Below are 18,961 nucleotides of genomic sequence, written 5' to 3' on the forward strand. Positions count from 1 at the left end.
TGCATGTTTCTGGGCCCCTCCCAGGCCACAAAACCTCTGAAGCCTAAGAATTGAGCCTAAGAATCTGTATTCTAGTAACAATAAGTTCTCTGGAGGGTTTTCTTGGACACAAACTTTGAGGACTACAGGCCTTGGAGACTGGCTTAGCTGGTCCCCAGGCTCCCATGTCCTCAGCTCTTTTCCCAGACTTCAGACTAGGACTCATGGTCTGAAGAGAGCTGCTGAACCCCCAGGAACCTCACAGAGCAACCACAGGCCTCCCAGCAGGCCCACTGACTTGCTTTGTGATCTTAGCCAGTCTCTTGCCCTTTCTGGACCTTATTCTCCTACACTGTCAATTTCTGAGCCCCTTGTGGTTCTGGCTGTCTGGGCTTTTGTCAGAATGTGACTATATATATCTAGCATCAGGCTGTCTTTGCCCTGGAGGAGGCAGCATTTGAGCCAGGCTTTGAAGAGTCTGGGATTTCAATTAGCAGGAAATGGGGGGAACCATATTACAGGCCCAGGCAAAGGCACAGAATCAGGAATGTGAACTTGGGGGTGGACAATCAGGTGAGGGAGCATCCAGCAGCCCTGGATCTAGACAGGGTCTGCAAGTCCCACGGAACCTATAGTGTCTTAGAGTCTGTGCCTCAAGAAGGATGGGGCGCTCTCTGGTGGTGAGAAGTGACAATAGTGGAGGTGGGACAGCGTGTGTGTGTGTGTGTGTGTGTGTGTGTGTGTGTGTACACACACGTGTGGGATGATTGTGTGTCCCTATTCGCACATCAGTATTTAGTAAAATTATATGTCTATGTCACTGAATCTGAGGATGTGAGATTGTGTCCATCTCAGGGAGTGTGTCTCAGAGGTCATGACGGCCTCCCCTGTGCCTGTGGTGAGTCCCTGTGACCCTCTGTTAACCAGGCAGCCCAGGAGACAGTGCCACCTGCAGAGATTGTGTTCTCAGTGAAGACCCCCCCAAGCGCTGGCTACCTGGTGATGTTGTCTCATGCCACCCCTGCAGCCGAGCCACCCATCTTGGACCCCGTGCAGAGCTTCTCTCAGGAGGCCGTGGATGCGGGCAGGGTCCTATACCTGCATTCCCGCCCTGAGTTCTGGAGTGATACCTTCTCCCTGGATGTGGCCTCAGGCCTGGGTGCTCCCCTCGAGGGTATCCACATGGAGCTGGAGGTGCTGCCCACCACCATCCCACTGGAGGCACAGAACTTCAGTATCCCTGAGGGTGGCACCTGCACCCTGGCCCCTCCGCTGCTCCGCATCACTGGGCCCTACTTCCCCATGCTGCCAGGCCTTGTCCTGCAGGTGTTAGAGTCACCCCGGCACGGGGCTCTGCGGAGAGAAGACGACGCTCAAAACAGGACCCTCAGCACCTTCTCCTGGAGAGAGGTATGCTGTCAGGGAGTTCCCAGGGGTACAGTCCAGTTCTGGGGGCAGAGTGAGGGAGCCTAGGGGTGCCCAGTCTGGGGATGTGTGAAGAGAGGAGGCGTGGAGCCCACCTTTACAGACCATGTTTGCTTCAGATGCCTTACCTCATTCCTTCTTCACCAGGTAGATAGAAATGACGATCCCATTTCCTTCACTCCTTCATTCCTTTACTCGGGGAGAAAGGGCTGTCTCCACCTGCAGAAACTGAAGTGCTAAGGGACTCAGTCTCCTCCCCCATCCGAGGGTAGGGCATGAAGGGTGCTGAGCCTGACCTCCAGCCTGGGCCGGCCTGCAGGTGGAAGAACAGCTGATCCACTATGTTCATGATGGGAGCGAGACACGGACAGACAGCTTCATCCTAGTGGCTAATGCCTCAGAGATGGACCGCCAGAGCCATCCCGTATCCTTTGCCATCACCATCCTGCCTGTCAACGACCAACCCCCTGTCCTCACCACAAACACAGGCCTGCAGGTGAGAGCATTCTAGAACCATCTCCCACCCCCATCCCCTCCTGGAGAAAGGCCCAACACACAGCTTCCCCCTCTCTGAGCCTCAGTTTCCTCCTCCTTATAATAGGGACAATGTCACGTGCCTCACTAGGTTGTTGGGAAGAGGGAAGAGCTATTGCACTGAAAATAGAACATAGGTGTGAGGTTTTCTTCTTGGACACTTATAAGTACAGGAGGCAACCTTGTGAATGGCCACGCTTGGCACTGCTCTTTCCTGGGCTCACTCTCAACAGAAGGGTTTTTCTATGGCTTAGGACCAGAATTCCTGAAGAAAGTTCTTTCAAGCCCTTAAGGGTGGACTCCAGGTGAGGAGCCATTAAGCTCCCCACTTCCACCCCCAGCAAGTAAATCTCACAGCTTGGCTCCCCAAGTCCCTGCCCCCACATGGGGCACAACAGTGGTGCCCCCATTCAGCAGAGGTGGAAGTTGAAGCCCAGACAGGTGACAAAACTTCTCTAGGGTCTCAAAACTAGTTATTGGTGGAACAGAAAGGGTGTGGCTTCACCCAGCAAGACAACGATGGACAGGGTGTGGACTCCAGGTCAGCAGAAGACATGGGAGGCTTCGAAAGAGGGCTGACAGGCTGTCTGTGACATGAGCACTGGGCATTTTTGTGATATAGGATGTGCTACTGCTCAGTGGTAGGGAGACCAGCAAAAGGTAGGGTATAGGCTAAGGGCTGTCCCCCTACCCCACCCCCTGCTCCCCACCCCTCACCCCCGGAGAACAGTCAGGTGGTACTGTGTGGAAGCTCAGCCACCAGGTGGTGCTGTCCACTGTGTTCATGCCAGGAGCCTTCAACCATAGTGGTCTTCCTTCTAGAGCTCTGGCAGGAGTCAGCTGGGGCTGGGAGAGGGAGTCCAGGCATCCCAGAGACCTCAGTTCTCCAGGTTTGGAAGCCCCTCCCCAATACTGCTCACAAGTTGTTGACCCAGCAGGGCATGTAACAGGACTCTGGGAATGGTATCCTGCCTTGCTGGCAGGTAGGAGGGCTGAGGGAGGTTCCCCTTCACTCTGAGCATAGGGAGGGGCAGTCTGCATCCAGGCAGGCCTCACCCACCCACTGAGGCTTGTGACTGCCCTATTCCCAGTGCTGCTTCAGTGCTTCAGGGTGGTGGCCAACCATCAGCCTCTCCAGCTGTCCCTGCCTCCCGTCCCCTCCCTCATCTGGAAGGGGAGCCCATTTCTAAGTATCCTGGGCAGGCGAAATTACTGTTCCCAGCCCCTGCCTCCCAGACTCACTATGGAGGATCTGAGAGAGACCTCTGCCCTGCCAGTGAGACAACCAGATTAAGCAGTGCTGTTGGCCCGGCTTGGAGTGTTCTGGAGGTGAGAAGCCTGTGAGAGTGAGAGCTGGAAGCTTCCTGAGGTAGAGGGACAAGAGCTGTCCTTGAGGGACAGTCAGGATTAGGGCAGATGGGAGCAGGGAGCCTGGGACTGGGGTCCCTGGGGTAACAGAGAAAGGTGAATAGGGTGGGACCTTTTGTGCAGACGAGCCCAGAATGGCCATTGGTGGGGGCAGAACCTTCACAGGCCTGTGTCCCCAGATGTGGGAGGGGGGCACTGTGCCCATCCCTGTGGCAGCCCTTAAGGGCACAGACGGCGACTCAGAGCCCGAGGACCTGGTCTACACCATCGAGCAGCCCAGCAATGGACGAGTAGTGCTCCAGGCAACACCGGGCACCGAGGCCCACAGCTTCACACAGGCCCAGCTGGACAGTGGGCTTGTGCTGTTCTCACACAGAGGTGGGTGCTGAGATGTGGGGACACCCTGAGGAGAGGGTACCAGCATGGGCCATTGATACCCAATTCCACATCTGCCCTCAGGAGCCCTGGATGGAGGCTTCCACTTCAGCCTCTCTGATGGCAAGCACACTTCCCCTGGACACTTCTTCCACGTGATGGCCCAGAAGCAGCCACTCCTTTCACTGGAGGGCAGCCGAACACTAACTGTCTGCCCAGGTGGGTCTGTCAAGTATGGGTGGCACACCAGGGTCATGCTGCCTCTCCAGAAGTCACAGGCCTTGCCTGGCCCCTGGTCTGAGTCTGACAGGCCCTTTTTGCCTCTCATAGGATCTGTCCAGCCGCTTAGCAGCCAGAACCTGAGAGCCACCTCCAGCACAGACACTGACCCTCACCATCTGCTCTATTGGGTGGTGCAGGGCCCCCAGCTTGGCCGGCTGTTCCACACCCAGCAGGGCAGCACTGAGGAGGCCCTGATGAACTTCACTCAGGCTGAGGTAAGGTCTCAACTCTCTACAGCCACATCTTAGGTGGCCTACTCTGCCATGGACACACATGGATACGGGTACCAGATCCAGCATAATTGGCAGCACACTCCCTGAACCTCTTATGACCCAGGCCATGCATGCCTTGCTCTCCAGGAGCCACTAGGCCCTTAAGGCAAATGGGACTTAGTGTTCCATGGTGAGAGAGAAGGATGCAGGAGGTCAAGGAGCTCAGAACAGGGATCAGGTCCTGGGACTTGACTTCCAGAAGGAAAATAAAATTGGACTCTAGGAGCTAGAAAGTGTGCACTGGTTGGGGGACATTAGTACACCCCAGTGGCTGGTGAGGGGCAGTGTTTGATTCAGGGGATGGAGTTTGAGATGAAGGCAGCCCTGAATGGAGGCTTCCCCTGGACAATTTGGGCCTGTGGACAGATGTATGAGCTTGGGTCTCAGGTCAGGAGCCAGCAAGAAGCAGAGTGGGTCCTGGGAGCACATGAGTGGACAGAAGGCAGCTGAGTAGGTCCAGTGGGGAGTGGAGCTGCCATCTGTCCATCACTGCAGTTTCAGGGCTTGACTGTCCTAAAACACAGCAGAGGCTAACAGTAAACACTCAGACTACAGGGCTGCTGTGATCACAGAGCTCTGTGCTAACAGTACCAGTACCAGCAGCCATCACTTAACACCCCTTCTATGTGCAAGAGGTGCCAGGGCAGCCTTGGTTCTCCCAAAGGCAGAGCAGGTAAGGAGCTTTTAGGCCTCAGGAAAGGGGAGTCTTTAATGGTAGTGGGAAAGGTTTCTTGGGTCTCTCATATCAACATCCACTAGGCCTGGGTTCTTGGTTCTCTTGGAGCCCTGGCTTCTGCTATGGCCCTCTTCCTGCCCCTCCCTATAATGAAATATTCAGTAGGCTGGAGGCTGCAGCAGCTGTGCACCTGAGTCCCTGGGAGCCTTTATCATCAGATGCCCAGGAAGTGGGAGGGAATAGACTAGGCCTCCTGAGCCCTGCCCCCACCCTACAGTGCTTCTCCCAACATCCCAGTAATCTGAAGGACCAGGTTGAACAGTCAACAGGGGGTGAGCTGGCAGTGCTATGCAGAGGAGCATGGCAGAGACCCATCTGCCCTTGAGGAAGGGGGCTGGGGAAGACTTGGTGATATCTGACATCCACCACTGTCCCACAATACTCTGAGCTGGGTGGGTCAGGGAACAGGTGTCCCCATCTTGCATATAAGAAATCTGAAGGTCACAGAGGTCAGGTGAAACGTCAGAGCACGTGGCTAGTAAGAAGCAAAGCCAGGATTGTGCCTTCTGACTGTTAGTCCAAGGTTTCTTTCCCTAGAGGACATTGGTTGCTCCCAGAGCTTGGGGACCCTCTCCACTCTGCCTGTGATTTGCCCCACCCTCAAGCAGACCCCTCCCACCCATGATGTTCCTGTGCCCAGGCATTCAGCCTCCCACCCTCACTCCCAGGGGTCTTCATTTCCTTCCTGCCCACCCTTCAGCCTAGGCCAAAGGTCACACCTGGCTGTCCTTGCAGGCCACATCTGGCCAACGGCCTGCACAATGCATTCAATATTTTTTTAATTAATGGTCAACGTACAACCTTTAGAAATTTCAATTAAAAAAAGCTAATTTCCAGTTTTTTAAAAGGCCTGTGTTTCCTCTTACAGCAATCAGATGAGAAGCAACCACCCTTTTAACTAGGCTGTGCTCCCCAGTCATCACAACCCTTCTCTCCTAAAGTCTTCCACACCAATCAGTTTCCATGTTGCTATTGCACAAGTCCTTTTCTTCTGAGTGAGTGAAAATAGTTCTGTGTCTTCTAAAAGGAGAAAACAAAAGATAAGCCAAGAGAACACATTAGGATCAGAAGGGGAGAGGAACTTCTTTGTGGAAATGAAGAATATGCCTGGTGTTTAACATGCAGACAGTCCTAGCAAGCAGCAGGTTGGCTGGACTGGACTTGCTAAGGAAGGGTGGTCATAGGTGAAGTCGAAAGGGTAATGGGGTCACAATGGGGTCTCTGTAGTCAAATGATAAGCTATTGCACAATCTGAGCAAGAGTGACATGACCTTACTTTTTAAAAGCTCACTCTGGTTTTTGTATTAAGAATAAATTGTAGGAGGAGGGGAGCAGGGGCCAAAGCAGGCCATAGTTAGGAGAGCTATCACCATAATCCAGGCCACAGATGATGGGGTGTGGGAAGAGGAGGGAAGTCAGGGATGATGCCAGAGTTTGGCCTGAGCCATTAGAAAAACAGAGCTGCTATCTTCCGCATTGGGAAGATGGAAAGGGGGGCAGGCCAGGAGTCTGCATGGTGCATGCGGAGTTTGAGATGTCCACTATACATCCCCAAGAAGCTGCCAAGGACGCAGGTAGATATGAGAGGCTGGGGTTCCAGAGAGAGCAGTCCGAGTGGGAGGTACACATAAGCAGATCATCACATAGCTGGCATTGAGGACTAAATGAGAGCAGGTGGGGCCTCCCTGTATATGGAGAAGAATCTCAAGGCCAAGTCATAGATGTTGGGGAGAACAGAAGGGACCAAAAGAGTCTGTGAAAAAGCAACTACTAAGGTAGGAAGAAAACAAAGACAGGGGGCCATCCTGGAGAAAGTTGCATTAGGAAGGGATGCTCACATATGACATCCAAGGCAAGATGAGGCCTGACAACCCACCATTAGATCTAACAACACGGAGGCCACTGGTGCCCCTGGCCAGAATAGGAGCAAAGCCTGGGTGGAGTACACTTAGGACATCATGGGGGGAGTGTGGGCTGTTTTTTCTTTTTTTTTAAATATATTTTTATTGATTTCAGAGAGGAAGGGAAAGGAAAAAAGAGATAGAAACATCAATCATGGGAAAGAATCATTGATTGGCTGCCTCCAGTACGTCCCCTACTGGGGATCAAGCCCACAACCCAGGCATGTGTCCTGACCAGGAATCGAACATGATCTCCTGGTTCATAGGTCTACACTCAACGACTGAGCCATGCCAGCTGGCCAGTGTAAGCTACTCTTTTGCAGTTTGCTACAAAGAACAGCAAGGGGAAGGTGGCAAATGTTTGTGGGAAAAGTGAAGTCAAGGTTTTTCTTTAAGGTGGAAGAAAGAATAATATGGCTGCATAATGCTGGGAATGATCCATTTGGGGCAAAATTGACACCATATGAAAAAAAGGGGAGACGGTAAAAGAGGTGTACTCAGTAGGCAAGAGGGGCGAGGATCAGTGCAAAAGAGGAAAGACCACTGTTGAGAGAAATAAGGTAGAATATTGCTTTCCCCAGAGGCTCAGAGGGTTGCCCAAGGTGGCAAAGCCTGGGTCTGCCATATGACTGCCTAGTGGTGGCCCCTGAGACGGTGAGAGTGCACATTACAGACCCAGAGGCAGGCACAACTGGGAGAGCGTAGAATAAGGCTAGGAGGCTATCGCCATAATCCAGGGATGGTCTGAGGGAGATGCCAGCATGGGAGGGAGCTGCTGGGCACAGAGGTTGGACCTGCCTTGTTCCAATGGTGGTGGTCTCCCACAGGTGTATGCCGGGAATGTTCTATATGAGCACAAGATGCCTGCTGAGCCCTTCTGGGAGGCCCATGACACTCTGAAGCTCCGTCTGGCCTCGCCTCCTGCCCCTGATGTAGCCACCACCCTTGCTGTGGCTGTATCTTTTGAGGCTGCCTGTCCCCAGCGCCCCAGCCGTCTCTGGAGGAACGAAGGTGAACAGTATGATAGGCTGGCAAAGTTAGGAGGACACTAGGAGAGGCCCAGAGAGGAGTGGACTCAAGGCCAGGGTCAGCCCCCAGGACCTGGGATGTTATAGAGAGGGTGGGCAGATAGAGAGGCTTTGAGGTCAGAAGGGAGACATGGTCCTTGTTCCTCCTGAAAACTCTGAACCCCATCCTGGGATACCTGGTCTGAGGGGGGAGGCAAACCTTGCCTTGGGGGCCCCAGCTGAAGGTCCATGGCTCTTCCCTGTGTGGACTGAACCTTAATAGCCTGTGTTTTACCTGCAGGTCTCTGGGTCTCCGAAGGCCAGCGAGCCAAAATTACCAGGGCTGCCCTTGATGCCTCCAACCTCCTGGCCAGTGTTTTGTCATCCCAGCGCCCAGAGCACGATGTGCTGTTCCAGGTCACGCAGTTCCCTGCCTGGGGCCAGCTGCTGCTGTCTGAGGAGCCCCTCCATGCTGGGCAGCCCCACTTCCTGCAGTCCCAGCTGGCCTCAGGGCAGCTGGTGTATGCCCATGGTGGCGGGGGCACTCAGCCAGATGGCTTCCGCTTTCATGCCCACCTCCAGGGGTCGGCAGGGGCCCCCTTGGCAGGACCCCAAACCTCAGAGGCCTTCACCATCACGGTGCGAGATGTGAATGAGCGGCCACCTCTGCCACAGGCCTCCATTCCACTTCGGCTCACCCGCGGCTCCCGCGCCTCAATCTCCAGGGCCCAGCTGAGTGTGGTGGACCCAGACTCAGCTCCCGAGGAGATCGAGTTCAAGGTGCAACGAGCACCCCACAATGGCTTCCTGAGCCTGGCAGGAGCCAGTGCAGGCCCTGTGAGGCACTTCACCCAGGGTGATGTGGATGCAGGGCGGCTAGCCTTCGTGGCCAATGGGAGCAGTGTGGCAGGCATCTTCCAGCTGAGCGTGTCTGACGGGGCCAGTCCACCCCTGTCCATGTCCCTGGCCGTGGATGTCTTGCCATCCACCATTGAGGTGCAGCTGCAGGCACCCCTAGAGGTGCCCCAAGCCTTAGGGCACTCCTCACTGAGCCGGCAGCAGCTCTGGGTGGTTTCAGATCAAGAGGAGCCAGACGCCACATACCACCTCACCCAGGGGCCTCAGTATGGGCATCTCCTGGTGGGAGGGCAGCCAGCCACAGCCTTCAGCCAGGTCCAGGTAGACCAGGGTGAGGTGGTCTTTGCCTTCACCAACTTCTCCTCCTCTCACGACCACTTCAATGTCCTGGCACTGGCCAGAGGTGCCAATACATCAGCCACAGTGAATGTCACTGTGAGGGCTCTGCTGCATGTGTGGGCAGGTGGGCCATGGCCCCAGGGTGCCACCCTACGCCTGGACTCCACCATCCTAGATGCAGGTGAGTTGGCCAACCACACAGGCAGTGTACCCTGTTTCCGGCTCCTGGTAGGACCCAGGCATGGCCGTGTGGTCCGTATGCCCAGGGACGGCCAACCTGTGGAGCAGTTTACACAGCAGGACCTTGAGGATGGAAGGCTTGGGCTGGAGGTAGGCAGGCCAGAGAGTAGGTCCCCTGGCCCCACAAGTGACAGTCTCACTCTTGAGCTGTGGGCAAGAGGTGTCCCACCTGCTGTGGCCTCGCTGGACTTTGCCACTGAGCCTTACAATGCGGCCCAGTCCTACAGCGTGGCCCTGCTCAGTCTCCCTGAGGCTGCTCAGACAGAAGCAGGGAGGCCAGAGAGCAGCCCTCCAACTGGTGAGCCATGGCCAACAGCCTCCAGCCCCGTGCCGCCTGTGGCCACAGGGGGCTTCCTGGGCTTCCTCGAGGACAACATGTTCAGTGTCATCATCCCCGTGTGCCTGGTCCTCCTGCTCCTGGCACTCATCTTGCCCCTGCTCTTCTATCTCCGGAAACGCAATAAGACAGGCAAGCACCACGTCCAGGTGCTGACAGCCAAGCCCCGCAACGGCCTGGCCGGAGACGGAGACACGGAGACCTTCCGAAAAATGGAGCCTGGCCAGACCATCCCACTCACAGCTGTGCCTGGCCAGAGGCCCCCACTAGGGGGCCATCAGGACCCAGAGCTTCTGCAGTTCTGCCGGACATCCAACCCTGCCCTCAAAAATGGCCAGTACTGGGTATAAGGACTGTCCTTGGCCCAGACGCTGACAGGCCAGGGACAGGCTTGCTCAGGCCTAGGCCCCATTGCCCCAATGCCCTGGTACTGTCTGAGTGTCCACAGAGCCAGAAAGACCTGAGGACACCAGGGATGGAGGGTGCTGGGAGGAAGTTTCAGGGGTCTGGGACAGAGTGGAGTCAGAAACTGGGATCTCCCCAGCTCACTCCATGCCTGGAGAACTACAAGGGGCCAAGGACAGAGGCAGGTTTGGGAGGTCAGTCCCCTGCCCTGAAGCTAGTTTAGGACCTAAACTTTAGGCTATCAAAACCAGAGCAACCTCCTACATGGGTCAGGACTCTGGGTACTGGGTCTGTGACATTGGGTGAGTCACCCCTAACCTTCTTAAGGGCAAGGCGAAGAAAAGAAAGGGAGGGGCAGGCAGGGTTCCTAGGTGGTCCCTCCAAGTCAGGCCTCCCCTTGTCTCTGCCCCAGGGTTGAGAGAAAAATGTTTCCCCCTGATCTTTTAGGGAAATGGTATACCCTGGAGTGGAGGAAGAGAAAGCCTCTCCACCCTCTGGAAGGCAGAAGCCAATAGAATATGTTCAGAGTGCAAGGTGGGCGGGTTGCTCTGGGGATGGGTTTATTTAAGGGAGATTGCAAGGAAAGTATTTAACATGGTGCTGAGCTAGCCCAGATTGATGGAGTCCCTGGCCATGTGGGGTGAAGGAGGGTCTGGGGCCAGTTCATTTCCACCTGCATGGGATGAGGGCTATGCAAGCATGCATGTGTGGCCCTGCAACAGGTTGGGCTAGGGAGCATGCAGGGTCTGAGGCCATGGGCACTGTAATGCCTGTGCTCCCCTGAGGACTAGAGGGCAGGCAGTTTGGGACACTCGGCTCCATTGGGCCTAGATAAACGGTGCTTCAGAGGTTCTAGACCAGTGATGGCGAACCTATGACACACATGTCAGAGGTGACACGCGAACTCATTTTTTGGGTTGATTTTTCTTTGTTAAATGGCATTTAAATATATAAAATAAATATCAAAAATGTAAGTCTTTGTTTTACTATGGTTGCAAATATCAAAAAATTTCTATATGTGACATGGCACCAGAGTTAAGTTAGGGTTTTTCAAAATGCTGACATGCCAAGCTCAAAAGGTTCACCATCACTGTTCTAGACAGCTGTGTGTTATTTGTCTGACTGTGCACTGGGCCTTTGTCCACATCAGCCTGCACTCCCCTGGTCCCCAAGCCAGCAGGATGGCCAAGGCTACAGGAGCCCTGAACCTCCCCCTCGTGGGACCTTCCAGATCTCTGCTTCTTCTGTGGGATGGGACCAAAGCCCTTTGGTTTAGTACACGTAGGCTAGGCTCTCTCCAAAGAGCTTAAAGCAAAAAAGAAAACCAAGAGATATTCAGTGTCCAGCCCTAGATGTCTTAGCTTGAGTTTTGGCTTCCACAGACCTATCCCTCTCCACCCACCTCTCAAGAGATTAGAGCACCAAAGGTGAGGAGAGTAAGGGAGACATGAGGACCCCAAGCCTGGGCCCTGGTGATGATGGGAAAGCTGAGACACAACCACCTTAGACACCTGCCCTCAGCTCCATGGAGATATTCACAAGGAAGATTTCTACTGGCCTCTAACCTTCCAACAAGAGGATCAAGGGTGCTCCTCAAAAGCTGAGTAAGCAGCAAGGATTCTGCAAGCTATTTCTGTGTGTGGCCCACGGGGTTGTCATTTGGTTAGGGGTGGGTTAGAGACACAGGGTCTCAAGAAGGCCCCTAATGAGTTCCTGAGGAGCCACCACCCTCTGGTCCTTTCCCTTTGGAGGGTCTCCCAGAATTGGGGGAAATGGAGACAGATTCTGGGTCCCAGGTGATACCTCAGGTTAAAGTCCTCAGAAGAAGCATGAGAGGTATCTGAGCTCTGGAGTAAGGGGGAAGAGGCCTGAGCACAGCCAGATTGGGAGTAGAGAGCCCCAACCAGCCTTTGGAAGCTGACCTGTGTTTGAGTCACCTCTTCCCTGTGCCTCAACATCTGTAACATCTAAACCAGAAACTAGGACAAGAGAGGAGATCCCGTCCTCCTCACTGGCTGCCCCTGAACCACCCCTCCTTCTGATGCCTTTATATCCAGCCACCTAGATCCTCTTCACTCTCTCAGAAGGCCCAGCCAGCTCTTGTTGCCACAGGGAAAAGCCTGTCCTATAGGATAGCCAGGACCCATAGGTGAGGACCCCCACAGAGATCCCTTCATACCCAGAGCTCTAATCCTGGTCTGACTTTCCGGTCTCTTCAGCACCCTCCAGGCCAGCCTCACGCAGGGCCCTGCCAAGGGTGTCTCTATGCCACACCCCATGCTTTGCTCTGCTTCTCCCAGAAACCCAGGGCTGGATCCTCAGGGCCCTGATATCTGGGGCCAGTCTCCACCCAGAGCAAGCAATTTCCCTGGAACTGTAAGCCGAGACAAGGTGACAGACTCTCCAGGCAGGATCTGGCCTCAGCTTGAATTTCCCCAGAGGATTGACCAAACCCTCTCTGTTACAGGCCAGCCTGCCGTGCCCCCAGTGTCTACTCTGGCTCTTCTAAGCCTCTGCTGGACAGTGGGCTGGCACCAGAGGAATAGTGTGAACAACTACGCTAGGATCTTGCAGATTTCAGATATGCCCCTGAGGCTTAAGGGGATTGCTATCCACTTTACAAAATAATCCACCATTTCCTGTTAAGGACCCAGCTCCTCCCAGGCATTGAGGATAGAAGCCAACCTGTATTTAAGTGATCAGGAATGTCTGGGAGCTTCTGACCCTCTTTCTCATACATACGTACACACACACACACACACACACACACACAATGTGCACTTGTACAAACAGCTGTGCATCTTCAGATCTTCAGACACACAGTACAGAGATAAATACCTGCCTACATAATACATGCATACACACACAAACTGGAGATTTATGCTCTTTACTTGTGGCCTTCCCACAATCCCAGAAGCTGGCCACAATGAGCCAAGGACCAAGATGCCTTGCTCATCCAGAGACCCAAGTGACACCAGCAGAACTGGGAAGTGCCCCACAGTGGGAGGGGTTGTAGTGGAGAGGGCGTGGGGAGCAGAGTAGGGGGCTCCAGAGAGGCCCAGATCAAATGGTTTAACCTCTTAGGTACCAAATAATGGGCTCTTTTTGAGCCTCTCTCCTCATTCTACAAGTTGGCCCTGTAAATGAAGTTGCTATTGGAGCTGTGGAACCCACAGAGCTAGAACCATCATCCTCCAATAGAAAGTAGAAGAAATGGTCCCCCACCACCACTTCTGCTAACCAATGGGAACTTCCAGGGTTGCTGACATCTTCCTCTGGGCCCTGAAGATTATAGATCTTAAAGGAATAAAGGTACCTGGGCAGTGCCTGCAGAGTTCTCAGGTTGGGTCTCTTGTTCCTGGCCATACATGTGAGTAAGCCCTGGCATGTGGGTGGAGCAGGAACCAGACATACAGGACCCCTCTCTCCAAAGTTCCTGGCCCACCCCAAGTGCTCTCAGGTAACACCATCCCTGTGTAATTATTGCTATGATTAGTCAGGTGTTAGAAAGCATATTTATTTTGTGCCAAAACTGCTATGGGAAATGCAGATAAGAATCCACTCAGCCCTTGCTGAAGATCCCCCAACCCGCCATGAGTAACTACCATACCATGATGTGTGCTGGCTGATGAGGGGAACCCCAGAGTAAGAGGGCAACTGGTGCCCTAGCCAGTTTGGCTCAGTGGATAGAGCGTTGGCCTGCTGACTGAAGGGTCCCAGGTTCGATTCCGGTCAAGGGCATGTTCCTTGGTTGCGGGCACATCCCCAGTAGGGGGTGTGCAGGAGGCAGCTGATTGATGTTTCTAACTTTCTATCTCTCTCCCTTCCTCCCTGTAAAAAATCAATAAAATATATTTAAAAAAAAAAAAAAAAAAAAAGAGGGCAACTGGCTCTGTCTGCTTCCTTCTTTTTTTAGAGAGTGTTGGGCCTTTCCCTGGAAGGAGCAGCTATGCAGCCACTAAAGACGAGCCCAAAATGCCAAACTTACCTCCTGTCACATTTACATTCTCAGTGCAATGAGGTGTAGTATTTAACTGAGAGCCGCTATCCTCATAAAGCAGCAGTTCTCAACCTGTGGGTCATGACCCCTTTGGGGGTCGAACGACCCTTTCACAAGGGTCGCCTAAATACATCCTGCATATCAGATTCATAACAGTAGCAAAATTACAGTTATGAAGTAGCAACGAAAATAATTTTATGGTTGGGGGTCACCACAACATGAGGAACTGTATTAAAGGGTCGCGGCATTGGAAAGGTTGAGAACCACTGTACGGGTGCCAGCTCCTCAGAGGGTCTTGTGACCACTAGGATAACTGATGGATTGTACAGTGTTCTTTCACATTTCAGTTGTCCTAATAGCTCCTAAAGACAGAGCAGCCCTTGGTTAAATCATCCAGGGCCAAGAAGGGACTCTTCTACCTGAACACAGCCTCACTTGGGGCTGAAGGAGCTCCCCTGATCTCAACCTGGGGAGTGCCAACACTGTTAGCCTGGAGCTGGGAGCTAATCCCAAGGCTTCCTTCTGATGTCTGGTGAGGTCACAAAGGGCTCAAGTGACCAGTCCTGAAGGCCCAAATTCAATGAGTGTCTAAGTCTTTGCCATTCAAAGTAGGGCAAAGACTTTGGACCAGGAACACCTGCAATACCTGGGAACTTGTTGGAAATGGGGAATCTTAGGCACACCCCAGAGTTGCTGAATCACACTCTGCATTTGAACAAGGTCCCAGGTTCTTGAAACACAACCAAATAGCAAAGTTGAAGACACGCTGACTTAAATCCTCCCCCTCGACCTCTGAGGAAACTGAGCCATGAGAGGCAGGGACCAGACCAACATCACACTAAGGCAGCAATTTTCAACCTTTTTCATCTCATGGCACACATAAACTAATTACTAAAATTCTGTGGCACACAAAAAATATATGTATTTTTTGTCAGTCTGACAAAAAACTAGGTATGACTGATTCATTCACAGTGGATGGCTATTGTTGTGTTGGCTGCTGCTTTTTGTTTTTTATTGACAATCTAAGGGGAAAGAGGCCAGTGTTCCTACTAAATAGTCAGGTATTGCATGTTTTGTTAGATTCTTGCAGCACACCAGCGTGTTGCAGCACAGCGGTTGAAAAGCACTGCACTCAGGCAATGACCCAGCTGGAAGGAGGTCAGACCTCGTGACTGTTCCAAGGTGTTGTCTTTCACTCCAATGGCAATAGATGTTTATGGAACATCCCCTAAGCACCTAACCCTGGGCTGTCCATCCTTCTCTCCTACACTCTTTTAAAGTCCCCATATACCCCACACATTTGGGGGGATAGGGTTCTGATGTGGGGGTTCCTGCCTACAGTGAAACAAAGAGGAAAGCAGAGAATGGTGAGGCTGGCAGCCAGGTCTGATCCAATGGGGAGGGTCTTCAGGAAGCAGCCCACTCCCACCCTTACTTCCCAAAAACTGGTCCCTGGGAAGTGCAGCAGCCCCTGTACCCTGCCTTCTGCAAACTAGCTGGTCCTTTCCTCCCTGACCCCTCCCCACCTCTCTGGGCCCCACATGCAGAAAGAGTGACAAAGGGAGGTGTTTAACCAAAGTCACAAGTGAGTGCATCTGTCTCACCCATGGGGGAGCAGCAGGGGCCAGCAGAGAAGGGGGAAGAAGGCCTGGTCAGGAAGGAGGTGTTGGGCCTCCCAAAGCTCTCTGTCCCACAGAGAGTGGAAACAAGAGAAGCTGCCACACTAACTATTCCTTCTGCCGCCCAGAACAGATATTGGCCATGGTCCCCAAACTGGTCTGGCACCCAACTGCCCTCCCCTTCCAAGTTGCTGAGGCCCTGGCATGAGCAAAGTTCTTCAGTACCTTATAGTAAACATAGTTCAATACTGTCTCCAGCCTTACCCAGGGTTAGGTGCATAGTAGATGTTCAGTAAACATCTAATACCAGAATATAACTCCTCCCTTCCCACAGGTCAAGAGGTCTCTAACCACCAATCCCATCTAGACCTCCTTTCTTAAGTTGCCACTGGTTCCCCTGACTTCCCTCATTCCCAGGGGTGCCGACTGGGAGCCCAATTGCTGCTCTGGTTCCCAGATCCCTTTCAGGACCCAGGCAGACCTGACCCCAGGCTCTAAGTTTCTAAGGAGCAGGTTTAATCTGTCCCTCCCAGACTCTCAGAGCTCATTCTTCTCTCCCTCCATACTCACCCATGACTCCCTCCCACCCAGACACTCCGGGTCTATTTGCTCAGAAACCCATGGGCTTCTGCCACTTTCACCAAATCATGCATGACAGCCCACCTCAGATAGAATCAAAGTTGACTAAATACTCAGGAGGAGGAGACAACCCAGAGCCCCTCCCACTCAGCCTCCTCCTGCCCTACAGCCCCTCCTCAGAACCTCCTACTGTAGCAGCTGATCTAACCACTGCAGGGATTACCTGACCCAACCTTCAGGAGCAAGGGAAGAGTAGAGCCAAAGGTATCCCCACTGCTACCCCACCTAGCGGACCCTGCTTTCATTTAGAGCGGCGGTCGCCAACCTTTCAGACCTCACGGACCTTTGGCGACCGCTGCTCCAAAGGTTTCCTTAAACCAACAGTCCCCAATCTTTGGCACCTCATGGACCACCACTGGTCAGAGGCTTAACCTTAGAGGAGTGACTGTCACAATGATGCAGCTTACTTCCCAGAGGCTTGGAGCCCCTCCAGATGCTAAGGACACATCTCTCAGCAATGGGATTCTGAACGCCTAGATTCTGTAGTAAGTGTGGTTAGGCCAGCGATGCGAGACATGTGAGGCCACAGCAGAGAGCTCCAAGAACCAGAGAGATGCAGGGGAACCCTGTCGAGTCTTACTGGGGAAGGGAGCCCGTTCTAAAAGAACGTTGAGCAAGCAGGCACGTGGGTGAAGCTGGCAGAGCCTGGGTGCTCCTGGAAGGTGGTAACTCAGGGCAGAAAGGCCCCTTCTAAGTCAGCCCTGCTAAGAGGTTGTCTTATGGACGTGGCATCCAGACAGGCAGCTGGGGCAGGACCTGTGAGCCCCAAGAAGATTCCAAACCACAGGACCTCAGCCCTCTAACCCCATGATCTTCCCTGAGAACCTCAGTCTAGGGACAGAACCCATGAACTAAAGGAGAGAGGGCAGGGGTGCTGACTGTCTGCCCAATGAACTCGTGGAAGTCCACCTACCTGTTCTAACTCACTGACCCCAGAAAGTATGTATCGAGGCCTGGGGGAGCTTGATGCCTACTCTCTGCCTAGAGCCCCACATCCTGACTTCATTTCTGCCCCATCCATCCTTACCGGTATCCATGAGATGTGGCTAGCTGGAGTCCCCTGCCCCACTCCCACCTATCAAAACAGAGCAACTGGCCAAGACTTCTTTTCAAAGGGTCGTTGTTGTGGCAAAGTTCTTAGAATAACCCAAGGGACATAGTAAATGTTGACCATATGATTAGTGCTGTTATAATGGTAGTTGTTTTGAATTGCCTAGCATATGGGACTAGCATATTGTAGGTGCTTAAAAAATGTTCAAAGTCGATGTTATTGTTATTATTATAATTTATTATAGCCATCTCAATGTCTGGCACATAGTATGTGCTAAACAAATGCTCAGTCCTCCTGGAAAGCCCAATGCATGCAGTCACCACCTGGAAAAGAGGACATCAAGACACTTTCCTTTGCTTGGTTCTAGAAGTGAGAGTGAGTTGTGCAGCAAGGAGGGAGTCAAGTTCTGGGTAGAAGCTGGCAGCCCCACTCTGACTTCTCCTTCTCCACCTCCACTCCAATGATTCACAGGACTCTCCCTGAAGTTGGGGGTAGGGTGGGCTGGGCTGGGACCATCTGGCCTACCTTAGAGGAAGAGAGGAGGAAAGGCCAGAACACAGGCTTCCTGGAGGAGACAGGTTCTGGGGGATCAGGCTGAAAGAAGCTGTGGAAGGCTTGATCTGATAGGGAGTTGCCTCCACAAGTAAACCTGGTGCTGGGCTGGAGGCATGTTCTTCTTCCACTGCCCACCTTCCAGGGCCAGCTCTTTAAGAATGGGGCGCGGGGGAGCTGCTGAGACCCTGAACCAGAACTCTGTACCCAGTTGCCCACAGTTTGACTAGCCTCAATTGTCCAACTACCCAAGACTCATTCTAGGAGCCTTAGGAGTTTGCCACCCCTCATACATACATATCCCACACCCCACCCAGCTGATGTCAGCAATACTGGGCTGAGCTTTAGTGCCTCCTGGATTTGTTTGACTTTTTCCTTCACTAAGTTAGGAAAGTTTTCTGCCATTATTTCTTCAAACATGTTCTCTATCCCTTGCTCACTCTCTTCTCCTTCTGGCACTGTTATTATGCAAATATTGTTACATTTCATGCTGCCCCACAACTCCTTTAAGCTGTCCTCCTGTTTTTTTTAATTGTTTTTTGTTCTCTGATTGAGTGATATTTTTTTTCTACCCTGTCTTCTAATTCACTGACCTGATCCTCAGCTTCCCCTAATCTGCTATGTATTCCTTCCAATGTGTTCTTTTTTTTTTAAGTTATTTTTTATTTTTAACATATATACTAGAAGCCTGGTGCATGAATTCATGCACTGGTGAGGTCCAGCCAGCCCACCCCAATGGGGGCCATCAGGGGCAGGCTGGCTGGGACGAGGGGCTGCAGGAGTGCCAGTCATTCCGCCGACCAGTTGATTTGCATATTACCCTTTTATTACAGGACATAACTCTAATCCTCTGCTGGAGCCCAAGGTGAGTGGCTGCACACAAAATTTTTGTGCATCTGACAACAGTCTCAAAGCTAAATTCCAGTCATCCTTATCAAGACCTCATTTTTGGATCTTCATTAAAAATGAATACCCATTGCTGAGTGAAAAAGCAATGAAAATTTTGATTTAATTTTCAACAACATATTTGTGCGAAAAAAAC

At 52.7% G+C, this 18,961-nt stretch overlaps 1 protein-coding gene across 3 annotated transcripts in view; it reads left to right on the top strand.

Moving 5' to 3' along the window:
- CSPG4 (chondroitin sulfate proteoglycan 4) overlaps window positions 1–11,027 on the top strand; it is a 36,037-nt gene extending 25,010 nt beyond the window's left edge. For all 3 annotated transcript variants that reach the window (XM_070429940.1, XM_070429944.1, XM_070429945.1), the window contains 7 exons: window positions 907–1,389; window positions 1,724–1,900; window positions 3,486–3,684; window positions 3,766–3,900; window positions 4,012–4,178; window positions 7,700–7,883; window positions 8,181–11,027. In XM_070429940.1, the coding sequence (XP_070286041.1) occupies window positions 907–1,389; window positions 1,724–1,900; window positions 3,486–3,684; window positions 3,766–3,900; window positions 4,012–4,178; window positions 7,700–7,883; window positions 8,181–10,003 (3,168 nt within the window). In that variant the 3' untranslated portion in view covers window positions 10,004–11,027. The remainder of the gene's footprint in view (window positions 1–906; window positions 1,390–1,723; window positions 1,901–3,485; window positions 3,685–3,765; window positions 3,901–4,011; window positions 4,179–7,699; window positions 7,884–8,180) is intronic.
- Window positions 11,028–18,961: the final 7,934 nt, after the last annotated feature.

This window comes from Myotis yumanensis, unplaced genomic scaffold (genome assembly GCF_028538775.1).
Source record: "Myotis yumanensis isolate MYYU_CA2020_CCGP unplaced genomic scaffold, mMyoYum1.0.hap1 SCAF_1, whole genome shotgun sequence".
NCBI classification, from domain to species: Eukaryota; Metazoa; Chordata; class Mammalia; order Chiroptera; family Vespertilionidae; genus Myotis; species Myotis yumanensis.